The 23030-nt window shown below is 34.8% G+C and overlaps 1 protein-coding gene across 1 annotated transcript in view; it reads left to right on the top strand.

Annotated features, from left to right (window-relative positions):
- The window catches only part of ERBB4 (erb-b2 receptor tyrosine kinase 4), a 694050-nt gene that overhangs the window by 469626 nt on the left and 201394 nt on the right, over window positions 1–23030 (top strand). The window contains exon 18 of the mRNA XM_065880236.1: window positions 2365–2463. Coding sequence (XP_065736308.1) covers window positions 2365–2463 — 99 coding nt within the window. The remainder of the gene's footprint in view (window positions 1–2364; window positions 2464–23030) is intronic.

The raw sequence follows: 23030 nt of genomic DNA, 5'->3' as shown, positions 1-23030 counted from the left end.
AATGAACTTCCATTTTAAAAGTAACTCAATCTTGGCATGTACCTTGCATATAGTCATGGTTGTATTTTTAAAGATGATACGGTCTGGAAATTGAATTTTATTTTAAATCATGAATACCATATAACTCAAGACTAAATATTATCTAGTGACCTCAGAAGGTAAAATATTAATAATATTTTATTATTATTTAATAATAAAGCTTTATTAATATTTTTAACAACACTTATTTGCCCATTGTCCAAGAGTGTTGCACATGTATTGAAATTACCTCTATTAAAAGCTTATTGAAAGTTCCATAAGTATGTTTAAATTTATGCCTACAGTGTATATTGTTGACCCTAAGTTTTAATTAATATATTAGTTCTTACAAGGACATACTGTCTTAAACTTTAAAGAATTATTCTTGACCACAGAAATTCAAGTTGGCTTAGACAATTACTTGGTTAATGCTTCCTTCTGGTTGAAGATACACTGTGTTTAAACATAAAAGATTTGAACCAATATCATGGTATCAGCATAGTTGAACTGTGGTCTGATGGAGCCTGGAAAATAATGACTATACTAATTTAAAAAGCAATGCAAATTAATTCACACTGAATGTATATTCTTATTTCAAAAGTATACTTTAGGAATATTTTAATATTGATGCTATATCTTTATAAGGTAACCCCCTCTGTTGTTACTTTTTAAATAACGGTAAGCCTGTTCTCCACCCTAGTACCATCAAAAAGAAAATGGGTCTTGGGCTTTTTTTTTTCTCATTTTTACATTAATAATTTACAAAAAAAGTATACTGCAGGGAACTTGGCTTATTATTTTGCATTTGACATATAGATTTCCCTATTCACTCTAAGAACATAACCCTTAAATTCACCTTCTAATGGTTAAAGTCTTTTTTTCTTTATTATTTTGACTTTTTAATAATTCTTGTGTTTAGGTCTTCTCTTATATTATTACCACTTTGGATAACACAAATACATATATCTTAGCATAGAAGTACTAAGTGAAAAACTTTTAAAAATATTTTCTTTATAACTACAACGAGCTGATATTAAGAAAAACAGGAAGTGGAGGTGTTCTGCTCAGGAATAGTAGACTATTTTTTTTTTCTTCCTTTCATTTTAATGTTAAAACTGTCCTTAGAAGACATTTTTGATGTCAAGGCTAATAAATTAAAATTTGAGATTTTTTTTTTACATGTAACCTCATATCTGCTTCTGTGTTCCTTTGGGACGATACACTTAAAAAAAATATTCTTGTATATTCTATGCATCCCTGTATTATCAGTATCATTATCCTCATTCAGATGATTGAATTGTTTACTCAGAAATGCTGTTATTTAGCTAAAGTTGTACTTTACCCAAACCCTGCCAACCTTATACTTTCCCACAATGCACAGGTCCTGTTTGAATATAATTATGTCTCTAGAGGAAGAGAGAACTTTCAGTGACTAATATAAATATTTTATATTACTTCAGAAATAATAAAAATCCTTGAATATTAAATAATATAGACAATATGTGCTCAATACTCCCTAGTACTTGCCTTTGAAAACTATTAATTCTTTTTTTTTTTTTTTTTTTTTTTTTGTGGTACGTGGGCCTCTCACTGTTGTGGCCTCTCCCATTGCGGAGCACAGGCTCCGGACGTGCAGGCTCAGCGGCCATGGCTCACGGGCCCAGCCGCTCCGCAGCATGTGGGCTCTTCCCGGACCAGGGCATGAACCCGTGTCCCCTGCATCAGCAGGCAGACTCTCAACCATTGCACCACCAGGGAAGCCCTGAAAACTAATTCTTAAACAATCAACCTTAGAAAATTAATTCTTAAATCAATCTGAATTTTGATACATAAGAATATGCTTTTTTATTTCATTTTATTTTTAGTTGCAGAATAATTAGATAATATTAAAGCTGAAAAGAACCTCCAACATTAATTACCCCAGTCTTCTAAACTACAAATAAGACAATTGAAGTTCAAAAATCAAAACAGCTTTCTCAAAGTTGTGAGAAGTTGATGATATCATCCAAGTCAAATATTATTATTATTTCAACGTTTTTTCTTTTTCTTCTTCTTTTTTTTTTTTTTTTATTATTCAAAGCCTTTTTCATGTACACAAATTGAACTTGATAATAGCGTATATACATATGATCCACCTTCAGGTAATGAAAGCAGAAAACAAAGTTGCTGAGTAATTTGTAACATATAACAGGTGCTTGAAAAACATTTGTTGATTGAATAACAAAATATGGAACTTCTAAATTATTTTTTAAGGTATTAATAGGTCAAGTGTTTAATCAAATTTTGTTTCTGGTCTAAATGTTGTATGTCTTAACATAGATTTAATGTGATTTTTTTCCTCCCAAGGGTATTTGGGTCCCTGAAGGAGAAACAGTGAAGATTCCTGTGGCTATTAAGATTCTTAATGAAACAACTGGTCCCAAAGCCAATGTGGAGTTTATGGATGTAAGTACAGACAGCAGGCAATCACATTTTTATCCATTATTAATAGACTGCTTTTAGAATTCAAAAAAAAAAAATGACTCCGACTTCAAAGTGTCTTCTCTGGAAATGGTATAATCTTATAATTAAAGGCTTGAGCAAGGGTCAGCAAACTTTTGCTTAAAAGACCAGAGAATAAATAATCAGGCTTTTCCTGCAATGTGGTTTTTGTGACAACTACTCAACTCTCTCCTTTTAGTAGATAAGCAGCCATTTTGGCTTGCTGACCAAATCCTGCCCTCAACGGCCATGTGTTTAACTACTATGCCAGACTGCATTTGAGAGTAGTGACGATGATTTGGAAAATCAGACTGCTTTATTTTATTGTTGTTATGATATATTACTTGAAAACATCAATCAATATTAGTTTTGATAGTGAGTTAGTTGCTGTTAAATTTAAATTAGGAACCCACTAACTCAGATAATTACACATTGAAACCTGTTTTTTTCAATTCAAATTCATAAGACAAGACCTTATAGGTAAAATGCTCCAACTATAGAATAATAAGAGTTCTGAAGAATGAAAGTACTTTATAAGGTCAACCAGAACTTTAAGATTTCCCCTAGCAATAATTGTAGATTGAGCTGCTCAGCAAATTTCAGAAGGTACAACAGATGAAACTATGTATGTAGCGTGCTGTTATTTTTTCACATTCAACACAAGATATCTCGCCAGAGGTGCTGTCAAAGACCCATATGTATTCTTTCTCTATCTTTTAACATAATGTCTTCAGTAATAAGAATGATTTTGATTTTCAAATGACCTTCATATAAAAGAATATGCACTTTGATTTTTAAAAAGACAAATTGCTATGTTTTTCTATCCTTTTCTCTTGTACGCTCTTTTGTAAGTTTTATAGGAGCTCAGTTTGTGGCGCTGGATAATTTATTTGGGTCTAATGCTATACTCATCTTATATAGGGCTACTTTTAGTTTAACAACTTATTGGTTGTTATACAATAGGGCTGATAATTTAAGTGGGACCAACCTGTTGCTCTGATTGGTTGGTGCGGATGCCGAAAGCTCTGTCTCTGTACACCAGTGCCGAATCGAACCTCGGAGACAGAGTTTGGGTGAAGAATAGCTTTATTGCTGTGCCTGGCAGAAGGGGACAAAGCAGGCTCTTGCCCTCAGAACTGTGTGTCCCAACCCCGAGGGTTTAGTGAGGTTAGTGAGGAGTTCTATAGCAGTGGTTCAAGGGTGATATTGCTGATAAGATTAGGGTGTGTGCAGGGCCTCCATTCCTTTAATCTGGCCTCAGTTGGTGTCTTGAAGAGTTTTTCTGGTTCCTTTAATCTGGAATGAAGAATGCTAACAATTTCCATTTGTTGGGGGTTTTCTTTCTGTAAAGAGCACAAAGATATTGTTATTTGTATCTCGGGACCCTATTGTTTCTTGGCTGCTCCTTCCTTGTCTCTGAACCCCCTCCCTTCCCTGATTAACAACTGTTTGAACCTGCCCTTTGGAACGCAGGGAAGGTCACTGAGGCTGAACAGAAAGGCTCCAGATCCCAGGAGTCCACAGTGTCCCACTTGGTTTCAGTGCTGTGTCTTAACAGTTGCTAAATATTTTAAATACGATTCTTGCTGCATATCTATCAACACCTATCTAACAGACATTGAGTCCAATAACTAAATAATGTTCCTTCTGCCGGTCTCTAAAATTTCCGACGCTCTCTACAGCCGGTTCAAATATTAAAATGTAAAACAAGCTTTTTTAAGTGATGTCATGATCAATTTGATCTTGATCATAAGTATAAATTTGTGAAGGGAACTTTCAAAGAAATAAAAATGATAAAGAAAAAAGACAATGAGTAGAAACAGTGTAGTTAATATGTAAAACTGATAGTAAAAGATCTTGCCTAGTCTAGACAGCAGCCAAAGCTGAAATTCATAAGAATGCTAATAATCTCTGCTGGAGGCTTGGACAGCCATTTTTGTCATATTTCCATGGAAACAGACTGGCAAAAAGGGGTTAAGAGGCTACAAAATAATCCCCTAGGAAAGAAGCTTTGAAAACCTCATCATGATTTTGAATGACTATTTGAAAGCTCCTAACCCCATCCATTTTTTCTTTTCCCTCATCTGAAGTCTATTCCCATGGAAACAGGAGTAGGGGTGGCAGCTTGAAGTTACAGATTTCTGCTGAAATTTAGATGAGGCTCTGATTGAGCCATGAAAGGCATCATTTTCCTAGATGGTTGATGGATCTGGTGACCAACAGACTCTAAAGAGTCTGATCTTAAAAATGAAAAAAAAAATTAAGGAAAATATTTTGACTGCACCATTCCTACCTGGTGAATAACTGCTAGAAGATTAACAGATTGATGAACTGCTATTGGCAGAGTTTCAATAAATATCAAGCAGAAACACTTCTTACTATTTTCTCAACTTTTAAAACATTAGGATAGCTTCACAACAATTAAAATACTGCTGAACTGGAAAAATTAATGGTGAATTCAGTATTTTAAGTAGGCTGGTATAACTTTGATACAAACATATACCTACTTTTCATACCTACATTTTTACCTCATCTATTATGTGTGAAGATCATTATAAGTGCTTAAATAACATATCAAACCACAAAAGGTCTATGTTAGCAAAATTATTTGCAATTTGGACCTAAGAATTGAGTTGAAATTGCAAATATTCTCAGGGTTATTAAGTTAAAAGTCATGTTTGACATACGTCTTAGTTTGGGCTCTTCCAGAAGCAGAAGCTGACCCTGAGACAAGGATTTGAGTGAAAGTATTGATAGTTTCTTTTGGAGGTGAGGGACTCATCAGTAAGGGAATATGGAAATGAGACAGGAGAATCAGTTAAGTCATCTGCCTTCATGAGTGACTGGAGCTTCTTTCCATTGGAGAGACTCTGGCAGCCAGTGTAGGACGTACACCTCAGAGTTACACCTTAAAATGTACACCTTAAAATGTAAGGGAGATGATGAAAGAACTCCAGCTGTCAGTCATTGGTTGAGGGCAACTGGGAGAGAAAGACATTTATTCTCCTGCATATGCTACCTGCAGAGTGTGGCAAAACAGGCTTCAGTAGCAAGAGAAAGCCATTAGGCAAAGAAAGGCAGGAGGAAATCAGCTAAGGTACAGTACTATGGTAGAGTGTTCCAAGGATAACTTTCAAACTAAAATAACTGCAACCATGCCACATGTCTCCTTTGCAGACTGGTTATGCGTGTATTAGTATTAATATGCATGTGTGTGCCTGTGTTTCATATCATTGTGTAGGAGGAAAATACAGCTTCCAAAGACAATGGAAACTGCATACTTTTATTAAGCATTAGACCTTTTTGCTGCCCTCTCTCCCTGCAACTTTACACTTAGGGTAGGATATTCCAGATTTAATAACTACTACTACTAGTTTTAATACTCAAAACTCACTACATCTACTACTTCTATTGATATCCAAGGGCAAAGGAGAGGACTTTTATATTTCCTTAGAATTTTTACCATAGGCAAAAATAAATAAGGAGCAATTTGTGTTCTATTAAATGCTACACTAAAAGCAAGAGAAGGAGGATTTGGTCACAAGGCTGTTACTCAGCTCACCTAAGTATGTCTAATGGATTCATAATGATGATAATAACACACTGCTAGTGAATGGCCAGTACATTCTTCATTCACATAAAGGAAGATCACATTGAACATTAAGAAAATGACTCTAAAGGTCCACCTTCTTAAGAAGAATGCCTACATTTATGCGCTCTCCTAGTTCTTGCTTCAAATGGCACCATTTCATTGGGAAAACACGGGTGTTTTTTGTCTCCTTTTTTTGTTTTTAAATTCATCAAATGATGCACACCAGATACCTAAAAAATGATGCTATTGAGCAAGATCCCTGGAATTTGGGACCCTGGTCTGGTCAAATCAGACAGGCTCTTGAGTTTATCTGAGCTTCCACTACTCTGTTTTTTGTTTGCTTGTTTGTTTCCCCTGATATTTAAGCCCACTACTGTTTGACATTATTTTATTTGCCTAGGAAGTGCATATATCTTTAAATGTTTTACTTAATTTATGTTTTCTTAGAAAGAACTAATCTAGGATAAAAGAAATGCCATAATTATTCTAAGTTCCAGTGACTGATCAATAATACTTCAGGTTAGAGATAACTTGAATCTTCTTGGCTTCAGTGTCAGCTTTGCCACCAAATCAACCACATAGTTCATGAAAAGGTGCTGCAAGGAAAGGTGTTTCAGATCAGCCAACCTTATTGTGTAAATGGTAATTTTCTTATTAAAAGAAAAATAACTAGTTTCCTTCTTCCTATACAATAGGAACTTTTATCTTACACAACAGTTGTTTTATTGTTTTCTGAAGATGTATCCATTGTTTCTGTTACTCTTCTCTGTATTGTCTTTATGATACTCAGTGTCTTAGTGAGAGCTGTTTCAACTCTTATTGTTGCCATATTAGTGGGGTGAGACAAACAATTTTTTGGTAAGATTTACATTTTCTCCTAGATTATAGCAGATTTACAAAACTATTGGAAAAGATATTTTGTTATATAACATTATTTTCACATTACAATATTTTCATACATATGGCTTCACATAGTTAACAATAACTCTTAGCTAGATCCTGTATTATACTAATAGTGGATTTTTAAAAATGCATATAATTTAATTATATCTTTAGGCCTAATAGATTTTTCTAATTTGCATATATGAATACAATTCATTCATTTCAGAGGTGAAAAACAAAATTCCTTTTTATTAAAAGCCCACTACTTAGATGTCACAGGATTCTATACTGCTTGCATGATTTTTTTTTTGCGGTACGCGGGCCTCTCACTGTTGTGGCCTCTCCCATTGTGGAGTACAGGCTCCGGACGTGCAGGCTCAGCGGCCATGGCTCAGGGGCCCAGCCGCTCCGCGGCATGTGGGATCTTCCCGGACCGGGACACAAACCCGTGTCCCCTACATCGGCAGGCGGACACCCAACCGCTGCGCCACCAGGGAAGCCCAACCAATCCTTTTTACGTTAAGAAAAATTATTGCTAAAGTAATTAAGAAAAGTTTTGGATAGTTGTTTTGCTTTTAAAAATAAAGTAATAACTTCAGAAAGAGATTCCAACCTCCATTAGAAACAGAATTTAGTCTTCCAAAACTCTACTAAAAAGAAAAGAAAAAAAGTACCAGTAACTAGAGTAAATCACTTTTGTTATAGTTATTTCATTGGCCCTGGTTCATGTCCTGTTAGTTGTAGAGAACTCTGTCTGAAATGGCATCACATCTGAAATCACTCAGTCAAACACCTGATTCTCCAACCATATTTTCCTTTCCCTCCAGTTCTTTTCCTATAGTAACTACTTGAGAAACATGTAACCCTTTTTGATGTCTCCCATTCATTGACTCTTCGCTGTTTCTCACTATCCCTCAGCGGCCACCTGTCCTCGCATCCCTTCATAACAATCTTGAATTTGTGGACCATCTTATAATCACATTCTTTTTTAAAAATTTTTTATTGGAGTATAGTTGATTTACAATGTTGTGTTAGCTTCAGGTGTACAGCAAAGTAAATCATTTATACATATACATATATCCAGTCTATTTTTTCTTTTCTTTTAGATTCTTTTCCCATATAGGCCATTACAGAGCATTGGGTAACATTCCCTGTGCTACACAGCAGGTTCTTATTAGTTATCTATTTTATAAATAGTAGTGTATATATGTCAGTCCCAATTTATCCCCCCCCCACCTTATCCCATAATCACATTCTTAAAAATCTTCAGCTTTCTTGCTTCTCAGAATCATGCTAGCAAACAATCCTAGAAATACTAAAATTTCTCAGTGCTATGTTCTAGACCTCTTTTTAATATACATGTTTTGTAGAACATCTCACTAGATTCTCAAATTTCATCTCTAAGTCTGTTTTATGAATCTGACCTCATCTCCATCCTTGATATCACCACACTGAAATCTCAGAGGAATCTCAAGTTTAACACACTCAGAATGTACCTTTTCATCTTCTTTTCTTAATCTCTTCTGCACTTAATCTTACCCATTTAAAGAATGTGTATATTTATTTACTTTTTTGTACCCATCAGAAATTTGGGATTTATCCTTAAATGTCACAACCCCTCAAACTACTCATTACAAATTCAAGAGAAAATGCTTTGATTCTATGCCAAAAACACATTTAGAGAGCATCATCTTCTTTTTATATCCTATTGCCACCCCCTTAATCCAAGCCATCAACTTCTCCAGCTTGAATTATAAAAAGAGCTTCCAGTTTGATCTCCCTGTTTTTTAATACAGTGTTTTCACTAAAGCAAAATAAAACCTTCCAGTGTTTTCACTAAAGCAAAATAAAATATTAGACCCTTGGCTTCCAGGGCTCCTAACTCTTCTCCCAGTCTTCTTTCTCTTCACTGACTCTCTTTCAACTCCTCTTACAAGCCAAGCAAACCAGTCAGTGCTTTTCCCCAGTTTCCTTCTCCCGGTTACACCTAATGAACTTTTGGTTATCATTATTTTCTCAGCTTAAGTAGACTTCCTCAAAGATACCTTTCCTGACCCCTTAATCTAAATTATAACCTACTAATAACATTCAGGAAAAAATTATGCATTTATTGTGATTATTATAGATTTATTTGTCCTAGTAATCATTGTAGAATCCCACTCTCCATCACTAGACTACAGCATCTTTGATGACAGGGACTGTCTGTTGACCCCACGTCTCGTCTGCATCTCTAATGGCAAGCGCAATACAAGCATCTGGTTAGAAAGCAATAAGTACGTGGTTAATTGACTGAATGATTTTTCTATTTTTAAAGGTTGTTAATATTCCTCCCTGAAGCCTCTCTACTCCAGACTAATTGACTTAATATTTCCCTCCAACAGTCCTGTCTCTATTTACTTTAAATCATACTTAAATTATACTTTAATTTTCCTTACATATTTATATTGTTCATCTCTGATTTATTTCTACAAAATAAGTTTATTAAATGTTTTGAAACCAGAGCATCAACATGTCGCTGGAGAATAGTCCTTTATATTGACTCTGAAGTAGGTCTCAGTGTACCCTCTGAAAGCCCTTTGAGAAAGAAAACCCCTTATAGACTTTCTATGTGTGCAAGAGGCCAGTAACCACCCCTAATGGAGATCTTCTGAACGCTTCCCTGTGAATGTTTCCATTATATATGGGAGGCACATTGTCTACTGTACCAATATTTAAATTCAGTGAATGGAAATCAGTAGTCTGTTAAAGGCATTGCTTTCCGTATTGTAGGCGTTTTCCAGCTCTCTAAACTCCACAATTTGGGGAGTTTCATACATGATTAGAGGATGTATTGCTGTGCCACCATACAGCTGGGAGAGAATGACGCTGATCACGTGCAGTTCCTGACTCCAATCCAAGCGGTATTTGCTAATTATGATGGTTTAGGAAAAATCCCCACTCGTTTTGACTGCATCAGTAGGAAGAGCTGTTTACAATATGAAGATTGCTCATAAAATTCAGGTAGAAAGCGTTTGCCCACAGGGCAAACATAGACCAGGAAATAGAACTTCCAGAAAATCAGCAAATTTGAAATATATCAAACCTTGACATAGATGATTTTGTTAATGCTTAATTCTCTGTTTGTAGATTCAAAGATATAAAATATTGTTTCTGTAAGAGGAAAGGACCATCTGAATAAAATCCTGGTTTATATTATGTGGCATAAAGTGGTTTTATTCATACAGCAGTGATTTTGTTCAGGAAATGAAGGCTTAATATGCTGTGATATTTGCAATAGCATACACACACATATATGTGTATCTACATAGTGGAGTAAATAAATATAAATGTGTTAACTTATATATTAATATTATATATTATTATATATTATATATATATATTACAATTTCATTAATATAAATGTTATTATAAATTTTATATACTTATATATATTCACTCCACTGTGGTATATGGATAAATGGTAAATATACTCCATCATATTTTTTCAATGTGCTTTTGTAAATTTATTACAACACTGGGTAATCATCTATGAATGACCACATGCTTGGTATTGCTAAAATGGTTATACAGAAGTTACTACTCACAAGGATATCTTGAACTCTTTTATGATCGTTTTCTCACAATGATCAAAAGAATTCCTCATTCTACCTCCCACCACTGCTGTATTAGTCACGTGTTTGTGTCACAGGTTTGTTTGCAAAGCATAGACTATCAGAAACTAAACAGATTGGCAGGGTGTCTGGTTGCACCCAAAGAATTTGTAATAGAAACTCTGTTGGCCTCACCTCCATCATCATCCTAGTTAATGGTTATTGTTAATGTCATAGTAAAAGTAGAAGTAGACAGAGAGCATCCCCAGATTGCTTGAGATCTTCAAGTTTCAAGATTAACCCTACATTCAGCAACAGGTATCGGTAATCCTGGGTCACATATGGGTGATTCCCATCCAGATTAAATGAAGATATTATATTAACAAGGACAAGCTTGGGTACTGTTTTATTTGTACTAAACTGCAAGAGTTAATCTGTACAATGGAGTATGGTGGATTTGTACAAAAACTTTAACTCAATGACAGCAAAGCCAGAGTGAAAAGGGATTGGTCTAGCAAGAAGGCTTAATCATGTTCCACCATGGATCAACTATTAATAGTAGACATATTTTTAAAACGTATATTCTAGAACCTAATGTATAAAATTAAGACCAAAATTATAAATTATGAAGTAAAGAAAGAATGATTCTTTGCATCTAGATTGAGCCAAAGGAAAGCCTACAGATGGGTATTAATATGCCTATTTGTAAGGAGAATTAAGCTTTCAGATAGGATTTAAATCATTTCTCTTATTCTGAATCCAATAAGGGAAGGCAGAGCCTGGATTTGAACTGACAGCTCTCTGGTTTCAAAGTCTACTGACTTCTCATACCATTACTCTGTCTCCACCAAAAGATCACCCTATCTTAGAGAGAGATGGTGGCCATAAGTAGTAAAACAAGTGGCAGTTCCTTCACAGAGTTTTATTTCTTCTGAGTTTTTTCTTCTGAGCTCCTGAAGTGGCCCATTGCATTCATTGAATCCAAGTTTTGCTCAAGAGGTATTCTTGCTCCTCAAAGCTCTGTTGATGACCTCATCATTTTCTTTTTATTTACTATTCCTCCATATGACATTTTATGTCACTCATTCTTACCCTCAAATTAGAAAATCAAACTGTTATGAATTTCTACAAAAACTACAGACAAATCCTCTGAATTATACAAATTAAAAAATTCTGATGTATTGCCTAAGCATTTTAACCTCATCATGACCACTTCGCATAAAATTATAACCATAGAGTCTATACTCCTTTGACCCCGTTACAACAATAAGTTGTACTATACTTACTACATAAATAGCTCGATCGTTTTTGTTTTTCCAGTAAGGAAAAAGATATCCATATATTCTTTTGAACTTTCTAAATGCTGCTGCAGTTCCTAAGAAGCCATGTTTTTGGCACTCACAGCTTATAGTTTACATAGAGCTTGGCACAGTGTGATTAGAAATAAGAATGAATACCTCTGAGGTAGTATAACATTGTGAGACCAGTTTGTCCCAGAAAACAAGCAGTCAGCGAGGGCTCTTTATCTCAAAACTAAAAAGCTTAGGGTTTTCTACAGTGATCTTTGCCACTGGAATTTTATCTAGGGTTTTGATCCACTTAACAGATTTAATCTAACCTCTCTGAACTTAAATGTTCCATTATCTGTTAGAAAATAATTAGAAGCTGTAAGCAGAAGTCTGCATACGTGGAATTCCTCAAGAGTCCCTAAGCTCATTGAAGCAAGGAGTTTGACAGATACTGGTCAGCTGATATTGGGCCGGCGGCTAATAATGGCAGGAAATGCTGCTTAGCTAGGTGAGAAAGTTAACTTGGGGAAAATGAAAATGAAACATTTGGGATTTACGGTTGGAAATAAATTTCCCTTTTTCATTTGTTTCCTGGTAAGAAAATAGCCAAGGGAGCTAGTTCTTTTTTTCTTTTCTTTTCTTTTTTTTTTTTTGATAACTTATAATTAAGATCTAAGGGCCCACTTGATCTCAACCATATTCACTATAATTTCCTTGTATTCCCACAAAGAAATTTTAGTGAATCGGGAATATGTTTGGTATAATGCGTACAAATAATAGGTGAATCTGACCAGTAAATTAAAAACTGTCAGCTCTAGCAGCATGTGGTAAATTAACGGTAGGAAGCCTGTGTAAGCTTTTTGGGAAGGCTGCAAACACAAGAGGTTTGAGTATAAAGGCAGAAAAGGTTTTTTCTCTGGTGTTTAAAGCAATAAGCCAAGTTCCTTTAAAATGAAAAATTAATTTCAAAATGGAACACTCATTCACTTAATGAGTGTGTTACTATATTCTGACAAAAAAGTATTTTTTTCTTTTGCAGCTAGATGCTTCAAAATACAATATTTTCTATTTTTCATATAACATGGATTTAAAAAAGAGTAAATCTCAACCTACATTACTCTCTGTTCTCTTATTTTCTACTAAGTTTATAATGCATGTGCTAAGGTATAACACCTGAAGCTGTGTGTTATTTTTGTATCCTCAGCAAAATTGTTAATGTCTTTGGTTAAAAGCTACTTTAAACTTTGTAACTCCCACAATAGCCATTTACTGAGTAGTAAGTTTTCGGTAGATTTTTATTATTAGTTTGGAAGGATGGGTAAAATATATTTACTTCATTTGTTTTTTAATAGACTTTTATGGAATGCCTACCATGTGCAATGTCCCGTATCTATGTACTCCAAAGATTATAAAGATAACTAGCATGGCATAACCTTAACCTTAGTGAGATTTGTCTAGTAATACAGTAACTCGATAAAACAGAATGTTTCATCAGGTTGAAACAAAGAAAGTATGATAGGAGATTAGTATAAGAAAATATTATCATTAATGGTGAGTTTAGGGATCTTTTAAACTTTTCACCAGTACAGGAATACCAAAGTTTTTTGGCATTACAATTCATTTAGTTGCATTTGTCTAAAATGCATGCATTTTCTGAAATAAACTAACACTGTTTCAACTTATTTTTTCTATCCTTATATATTATATACTATATATATTTATTTTGATATATTTTATGCCATATAAAAATATATATATATGGGGGGGTTTCCTTTAACCATATTGAGTATGTGTGGTTTTGTTTGTTTTTTGAATTCTGTTTTAAGTAAGGAGAGGATAAATTAATGTACAAATATTTTCTTATAATTTATTTAACACTAACTCCCTCACAGTATGATATTAGAGTTTAATATAGTTCTCAGATATAGGTGCATGTTTCCTTATTTTAAACCCTGAAATTTCTCATTTCAAATGTTTATTTTAAAAATATTTATAAATATTATATATATATATTTTACTTAAAAACAAGATTTTTTTCAGTTTCCTTCCTAATGGAATTATTACTTGTGGAAGTTAATTTATTAAGAATTTCTGGCTGTAAATGCTCACCCAAAAGAATGCCACAAATTATCCCCTATTTTATTGAGTTATTGGTATGAACATATTTTGAAAAGTCTGTTCTTTTTTCCACTTTTATTCACAGTAAACTCTCAATGTTCATGACAATATTTTCTAGTTTGCTTTTGATAGCTATGAGTAATATCAACAGGCTCATTAGAAACAAACCAACTCTACTACTTGATAATCTAATTGTCATTGAACATAACCACCTATAGAAAAAAAATAGTGCTATTTCAAAACAAAATTCTCTTTTTCTCCTCAATCAGGTTATATTCTTATAATATCTCCATATCTCTTTAGTAATCTTTTCTTTTTTGGTACAGTAAATTTTTATTTATGTACTTCTCAGACATTTGTAACTGTTAAAGAAATGTTACTGTTTACAACTGTGTGTTAAGATGTTTGTAAACAGTACGAATATAATTGTGCTGGCAGAATTTTCTAATGGAAAATGAGTAAAGGACTTTCCTAATAAGGCATAAAGTCTTTGCAGTGCGCCTGAAGTAAACAGATTTGTTACTAACAGACTGTCATCCCTTTAATGCTTCATCAGCTGTCCAGAGGAAATTAACCATCACCATCTGCATCTAAAAGTATCCAATTTAAACTGATAGGTTAGAACTGCAGCAGGGCAGATGTTGCAGTGAGATGGGTAGTGGGTGAGAATTCTTATATTTCCCAATTTCAGATGTTCTGTCTAAAATTACTATTAAGTCTGAAAAGACCCATAAGCTCAAGGTATCCTTCCAAAGTCGTTCCTCTGTATGTAGAACAACATACCATGTTCTAGTATGAACAAAGATGAAGTACAGACTGTTCCTCCAGTAAATTTAATACTTATCTTCTTATGGGGCTTATGTGTCATTGCCCATTTTTGTTTTAAATTTATTTATTTATTTATTTATTTATGGCTGTGTTGGGTCTTTGTTGCTGCACGTGGGTTTTCTCTGGTTGCGTCAGCGGGGCTACTCTTTGTTGCAGTGCACAGGCTCTAGGCGTGCAGGCTTTAGTAGTTGCAGCACGCGGGCTCAGTAGTTGTGGCTAGCAAGTTCTAGAGCACAGGCTCAGTCGTCGTGGCACACGGGCTTAGTTGCTCCATGGCATGTGGATCTTCCCGGACCAGGTCTCGAACCTGTGTCCCCTGCATTGGCAAGCAGATTCTTAACCACTGCACCACCAGGGAAGTCCATCATTGCCCATTTTAAATCAATAAATTATTTTATCCCTTTTAGATTTAGACTTTGATTAGCTTGAACTTCTTAAAACAATGTCAGAAAAACAAAAAAGAAACAATTTATGTAAAATCTGTTAAGTGTGATCCAGGTGTCCACACACCTGGATAATTTTTCTTTCATTCATCATGGTAATAAAGCAACAAAGACCACCAAACTTTAAAGTGTACTTTAGCACAGAGACTTGCATAATTAATGCCAACTTTTCACAGTAAGAAAGTGAAAGCCTATGTTTAGGAACTTACTATTATTTAGGGATTTTCTTAACATGGCTCTTCTTCTTCCCCTTAGCAATTCAAATAGATACAGTGATGTTTCAGTTTCTGAAGAGTAATGTATATGCCAGATTGTTATTATGTGGATAGTAAATGAAGGTTTTCAGGAGTCTCTGTTAGTAATACAAGATATTATTTTCATCACCTTAAATGAAATGCATTCCAAGCAAGTCACTGTTGGTTCAAGGTTAACAGTCAGCTAATCAAGACTTGTTGAAAGACAGTTCTGATACTTAAGTCAACCAAGCAGTCTGTTTAAAATATGTATTTGCCAGCTAAGCCATTTTTGAAGCATGATCCTATGTTATCTAACTGTCCTTTTGGTGATGAGATATTACATTATAAGGTCTCTTTGTGCCATGAGGTTGATAAGGCTGAATGTGAACACTGGCATACACCTAAACTATTTGACTTACAAATCATCATTAGAGCATAAAGTATTCAGGTACAAGGGGCCTTGGTGAATTACTAAGTGATATTTATCATTTGGATTTCTCCTTCTCAAGTGCTTAAATTTAGGAACATTTTGGCATTTGATAGGGAAGAGTGGCATAATTTCAAGGTAAAATTTACCTGTAAGTAAGAACAAAATCAGTCTCATATGAAACAAAAAAGAAACGTATGAAACAAACAAACAAAAATAGGTAGAAGCTCAATTAAGATTTGGAGAAATTCTGTGACCCACTATATTTATATAAGCTGACTCTCAAATCATGTTTCTGTCTCTCAGGGTGTTGATTACTATATAACACTTTACAGAGAGTAATTATATATTTCATTTCATTTCTGATAACTGGCATTTTTAATTTGCCATTGCAACATCAAATGACCTATGTATTAGACTATGAGGCTCCATCTGCAGTTTGTCAAGGAGAAAACAAAAATGTTATAAACTAATAGATAACTGGAGAAAGCAGAAATTGTTTCTTTTTAAATATGGTATTCTGTAATAGTTAGTTCAATCAAAAAAGTAAACTAAATTAACCCACTTGAAAAATAACGGCAGTCTGGTGGAACCCAAATGGCAGGAATACAGGTGTGCCTCAGTAATGAGCTGGAACTAGGAAATTAAAGGAAACTACAATCCCTAAGGATCCACAGAGAATTCTTTCACCTCAGTTTCTACCCAGCTTGTGGAAAGTGTCCCACTAACCTCTAGTCTAGAGAGCAGGGTTTAGGGAAAAGATTCTCACTGGCCTGTGTTGGGAGTATGCCTATGCAGGGATCAAATGAGAGGGTGGAGCACCCTTGTTAAAGATGGCTGCTGATGGCCCAGCAGTTTTACCATATATGCTGCATAAACACTAAGACTCCTAACAGGGAGAAGAGGTCCCGGAGAGGCAACCCAATAGGTGACTGCTAAAAGTGGTTAACACTTTTGGTTCAATCAAGGAAACCGGAAGAAATTTTTATTTTTTATTTGTTGTTTTTTTTTAATTTTATTTATTTTTTTATACAGCAGGTTCTTATTAGTTATCTGTTTTATACATATTAGTGTATGTATGTCAATCCCAATCGCCCAATTCATCCCACCACCCCCACCTGGTGCTGCTTTCCGCCCTTGGTGTCCATACATTTGTTCTGTACATCTGTGTCTCTATTTCTGCCCTGCAAATGGGTTCATCTGTACCATTTTTCTAGGTTCCACATATATGCATTAATATACGATATTTGTTTTTCTCTTTCTGACTTACTTCACTCTGTATGACAGTCTCTAGATCTACCCACGTCTCTACAAATGACCCAATTTCATTCCTTTTTATGGCTGAGTAATATTCCATTGTATATATGTACCTCATCTTCTTTATCCATTCATCTGTTGATGGGCATTTAGGTTGCTTCCATGACCTGGCTATTGTAAATAGTGCTGCAATGAACACTGGGGTGCATGTGTCTTTTTTAATTATGGGTTTCTCTTGGTATATGCCCAGTAGTGGGATTGCTGGGTCATATGGTAATTCTATTTTTAGTTTTGTAAGGAACCTCCACACTATTCTCCATAGTGGCTGTATCAATTTACATTCCCACCAACAGTGCAAGAGGGTTCCCTTTTCTCCACACCCTCTCCAGCATTTATTGTTTGTAGATTTTCTGATGATGCCCATTCTAACTGGTGTGAGGTGATACCTCATTGTGGTTTCGATTTCCATTTCTCTAATAATTAGTGATGCTGGGCACCTTTTCATATGCTTCTTGATCATCTGAATGTCTTCTTTGGAGAAATGTCTATTTAGATCTTCTGCCCATTTTAGGATTGGGTTGTTTGTTTTTTTAATATTGAGCTGCATGAGCTGTTTATATATTTTGGAGATTAATCTTTGTCAGTTGCTTCATTTGCAAATATTTTCTCCCATTCTAAGGGTTGTCTTTTCAACTTGTTTGCAGTTTCCTTTGCTTTGAAAAAGCTTTTAAGTTTCATTAGGTCCTATTTGTTTATTTTTGTTTCCATTTCCATTACTCTAGGAGGTGGATCAAAAAATATCTTGCTGTGATTTATGTCAAAGCATGTTCTTCCTCTGTTTTCCTCTAAGAATTTTATAATATCAGGTGTAATATCCAAGCCCTTACATTTAGGGCTCTAATCCATTTTGAGTTTATTGTTGTGTATGGTGTTAGGGAGTATTCTAATTTCATTTTACATGTAGCTCCAGTTTTCCCAGCACCACTTATTGAAGAGACCGTCTTTTCTCCATTGTATATCCTTGCCCCCTTTGTCATAGATTAGTTGATCATAGGTGTGTGGCTTTATCTCTGGGCTTTCTATCCTGTTTCATTGATCTATATTTCTGTTTTTGTGCCAGTACTATACTGTCTTGATTACTGTAGCTTTGTAGTAGAGTCTGAAGTCAGGGAGTCTGATTCTTCCAGCTCCGTTTATTTCCCTCAAGATTGCTTTGGCTATTCAGGGTCTTTTGTATCTCCATACAAATTTTAAGATTTTTTGATCTAGTTCTGTAAAAAATGACTTTGGTATTTTGACAGGGCTTGCATTGGATCTGTAGATTGCTTTGGGTAGTACAGTCATTTTCACAATATTGATTTCTCCAATCCAAGAACATGGTATATCTCTCCATCAGTTTGTATCGTCATTAGTATATAGGAATGCAAGAGATTTCTGTGCATTAATTTTGTAACCTGAAACTTTACCAAATTCATTGATTAGCTCTAGTAGTTTTCTGGTGGCATCTTTAGGATTCTCAATGTATAGTATCATGTCATCTGCGAACAGTGAACAGTTTTACTCCTTTTCCAATTTGTATTCCTTTTTTTCTTTTACTTCTTTGATTGCTGTGGCTAAAACTTCCAAATCTATGTTGAGTAATAGGGGTGAGAGTGGACATCCTTGTCTTGTTCCTGATATTAGAGGAAATGCTTTCAATTTTCCACCATTGAGCGTAATGTTTACTGTGGTTTGTCGTATATGCCCTTTATTATGTTGAGGTAGGTTCCCTCTATGCCCATTTTCTGGAGAGTTTTTATGATAAATGGGTGTTGAATTTTGTCGAAAGCTTTATCTGCATCTATTGAGATGATCATATGGATTTTATTCTTTAATTTGTTAATATGGTGTATCACATTGATTGATTTGCATATGTTGAAGAATCCTTGCATCCCAGGGATAAATCTCACTTGATCATGGTGTATGATCCTTTTAATGTGTTATTGGATTCTGTTTGCTAGTATTTTGCTGAGGATTTTTGCATCAATATTCATCAGTGAAATTGGTTGGTAATTTTATTTTCTTGTAGTATCTGTGTCTGGTTTTGATATCTGTGTGATGGTGGCCTCATAGAATGAGTTTGGGGGTGTTCCTTCCTCTGCAATTTTTTGGAAGAGTTTGAGAAGAATGGGTGTTAGCTCTTCTCTAAATGTTTGATAGAATTCACCTGTGAAGCCATCTGGTCCTGGACTTTTGTTTGTTGGAAGATTTTTTTTCTTTAATTTATTTATTTTATTTATTTTTATTTTTGGCTGTGTTGGGTCTTTGTTGCTGAGCATGGGCTTTCTCTAGTTGTGGCAAGTGGGGGTTACTCTTCGTTTCAGTGTGTGGGCTTCTCATTGCAGTGCCTTCTCTTGTTGCAGAGCATGGGCTCTAGGTACGTGGACTTCAATAAATGGGGCACGTGGGCTCAGTGGTTGTGGCTCGTGGGTTCTAGAGCACAGGCTCAGTTGTTGTGGCACACAGGCTTAATTGCTCCATGGCATGTAGGATCTTCCTGGATCAGGGATCGAACCCATGTCCCCTTCATTGGCAGGTGGATTCTTGACCACTGTACCACCAGGGAAGCCATGTTGGAAGATTTTTAATCACAGTTTCAATTTCCTTACTTGTGATTGGGCTGTTCATATTTTCTATTTCTTCCTGGTTCAGTCTTGGAAGATTATACCTTTCTAAGAATTTGTCCATTTCTTCCAGGTTGTCCATTTTTTTGACATAGAGTTTCTTTTAGTAGTCTCTTAGGATGCTTTGTATTTCTGTGGTGTCTGTTGTACCTTCTCCTCTTTCATTTCTACTTTTACTGAGTCCTCTCCCTCTTTTTCTTAATGAGTCTGGCAAATGGTTTATCAATTTTATCTTCTCAAAGAACCAGCTGTTAGTTTTATTGATCTTTGCTACTGTTTTCTTTCTTTCTATTTCATTTATTTCTGCTCTGATCTTTATGATTTCTTTCCTTCTACTAACTTTTGGTTTTGTTTGTTCTTCTTTCTCTAGTTCCTTTAGGTGTAAGGTTAGATTGTTTATTTGAGATTTTTCTTGTTTCCTGAGGTAGGCTTGTATTGCTATAAACTTCCCTCTTAGAACTGCTTTTTCTGCATCCCATCAGTTTTGGTCATCGTGTTTTCATTGTAATTTGTCTCTAGGTATTTTCCGATTTCCTCTTTGATTTCTTCAGTAATCTCTTGGTTATTTAGTATGTATGGTTTAGCTTCCATGTGTTTGTGTTTTTTACATTAGTTTCCCTGTAATTGACTTCTAATCTCATAGCACTGTGCTCAGAAAAGATACGTGATATGATTTCAATTTTCTTAAATTTTCTGAGGCTTGATTTGTGACCCAAGATGTGACCTATCCTGGAGAATGTTCTGTGTTCACTTGAGATGAAAGTGTAATCTGCTGTTTTTGGATGGCATGTCCAATACATATCAATTAAATCTGTCTGGTCTATTGTGTCATTTAAAGCTTGTGTTTCCTTATTAATTTTTGTCTGGATGATCTGTCCATTGGTGTAAGTAAGGTGTTAAAGTCCCCCACTATTACTGTGTTACTGTCAATTTCCTCTTTTATAGCTGTTAGCAGTTGCCTTATGTATTGAGGTTCTCCTATGTTGGGTGCATATATATTTATAATTGTTATATCTTCTTGGATTGATCCCTTGATCATTATGTAGTGTCCTTCCTTGTCTCTTGTAACATTGTTTATTTTAACATCTATTTTATCTGATATGAGTATTGCTACTCCAGCTTTCTTTTAATTTCCATTTGCATGGAATATCTTCTTCCATCCCCTCACTTTCAGTCTGTATGTGTCCCCAGGTTTGAAGTGGGTCTCTTGTAGACAGCACATATGTCGGTCTTGTTTTTGTATCCATTCAGTGAGCCTATGTCTTTTGGTTGGAGCATTTAATCCATTCATGTTTAAGGTAATTATCAATATGTATGTTCCTATGACCATTTTCTTAGTTGTTAGGGGTTTGTTTTTGTACGTCCTTTTCTTCTCTTGTGTTTCCCACTTAGAGAAGTTCCTTTAGCATTTGTTGTAGAGTTTGTTTGGTGGTGCTGAATATTCTTAGCTTTAGCTTGTCTGTAAAGCTTTTGATTTCTTCATCAAATGTGAATGAGATCCTTGCTGTGTAGTGTAATCCTGGTTGTAGGTTCTTCCCTTTCATCACTTCAATTTTATTGTGCCACTCCCTTCTGCCTTGTAGAGTTTATGCTGAGAAATCAGCTGTTAACCTTATGGGAGTTCCCTTGTATGTTATTTGACATTTTTCCCTTGTTGCTTTCAATAATTTTTCTTTGTCTTTAATTTTTGTCAGTTTGATTACTATATGTCTCAGCATGTTTCTCCTTGGGTTTATCCTGCCTGGGAATCTCTGTGCTTCCTGGACTTGGGTGGCTATTTCCTTTCCCATGTTAGGGAATTGTTTGACTATAATTTCTTCAAATATTTTCTCTGGTCCTTTCTCTTTCTCTTCTCCTTCTGGGACCCCTATAATTCGAATGTTGTTTCATTTAATGCTCTCCCAGAGGTCTCTTCAACCTCTTACCTGAGGTTGTCTTCATTTCTTTTCATTGTTTTTTCTTTATTCTGTTCCTTGGCAGTGAATTCCACCATTCTGTCTTCCGGGTCACTTATCCGTTCTTATGCCTCAGTTATTCTGCTATTGATTCCTTCTAGTGTATTTTTCATTTCAGTTATTGTATTGTTCATCTCTGTTTGTTTGTTCTTTAAATCTTCTAGACGTTTGTTTTTTAATTCTTCTAGGTCTTTGTTAAACATTTCTTGCATCCTCTCAATCTTTGCCTCCATTCTTTTTCCAAGGTCTTGAATCATCTTCACTACCATTATTCTGAATTCTTTTTCTGGAGGGTTGCCTATCTCCACTTCATTTAGTTGTTTTTCTGGGTTTTTATCTTGTTCCTTTATCTGGTACATAGTCCTCTGCCTTTTATGTTGTCTATCTTTCTGTGAATGTGGTTTTCATTCCACAGGCTGCAGAATTGTAGTTCTTCTTGCTTCTGCTGTCTGCCCTTTGGTGGATGAGGCTCCAGAAGAAATTGTTATTCCAAGCTATATAGCCTATATTTTCTTTTTGCTTCCCTTTTTTTTTTTTTTTTGCAATTCACTTTTCTCTCTGTAATAGAAAATTTTTTTCAGTTTCTTAGTTAAGGAAGGTGGATATAGACAGAGAGAAATAGATATATAATATCTATATTATAGATATTACAAATACTATTATATTATTATATAATATTATATATATAATATTATAATATAATATAGATATTATAGATATTACAAATACTGTTCTCTGTTTTGTATTTGTGTCATAATTTCAAATTATATTGATAATTTAGTTTTTTCAGAATTATTGCTATAAAGATGTTGCTCACTGCTGATAAGCATTTCACTAAGAAATACTTTTTCCTAAGTGTTTTATATCCCAATATCTAATACGTCTCAAACTTATGAACAGAATTCTCTGTTCCACAAGGTTATATGCTCCAGGAAATCTATGTTACTTTTTTCTCTTTTTTCTTTTCTCTTTTCCTGAGAGAAATTCTTCCTTAAGAATTCCACTCTCATGTTCCAATCATGACTGGCATTATCTAGGTTTAAGACCCAGCTGCAATTCTCGGCCCTTCCTCATCATCTATAATCTCCCTTTTCTTTGCAGCTCAGTAAGATGCTTTAATTCCTTGATACCATACCTTCCTCCTTCTCTATTTAGTATTTCATCTTATGAATTATTAACTATGATAAAAAAGAGTAAATATAAGACATGAGGAAACTCTATATGGTACCCTAGGGGGAGGAAGTGTACCCA

This window comes from Phocoena phocoena, chromosome 7 (assembly GCF_963924675.1).
Source record: "Phocoena phocoena chromosome 7, mPhoPho1.1, whole genome shotgun sequence".
Lineage (NCBI taxonomy): Eukaryota > Metazoa > Chordata > Mammalia > Artiodactyla > Phocoenidae > Phocoena > Phocoena phocoena.
The sequence above is the reverse complement of the archived record's forward strand: the minus strand, read 5'-3'. Positions and strand labels throughout refer to the sequence as shown.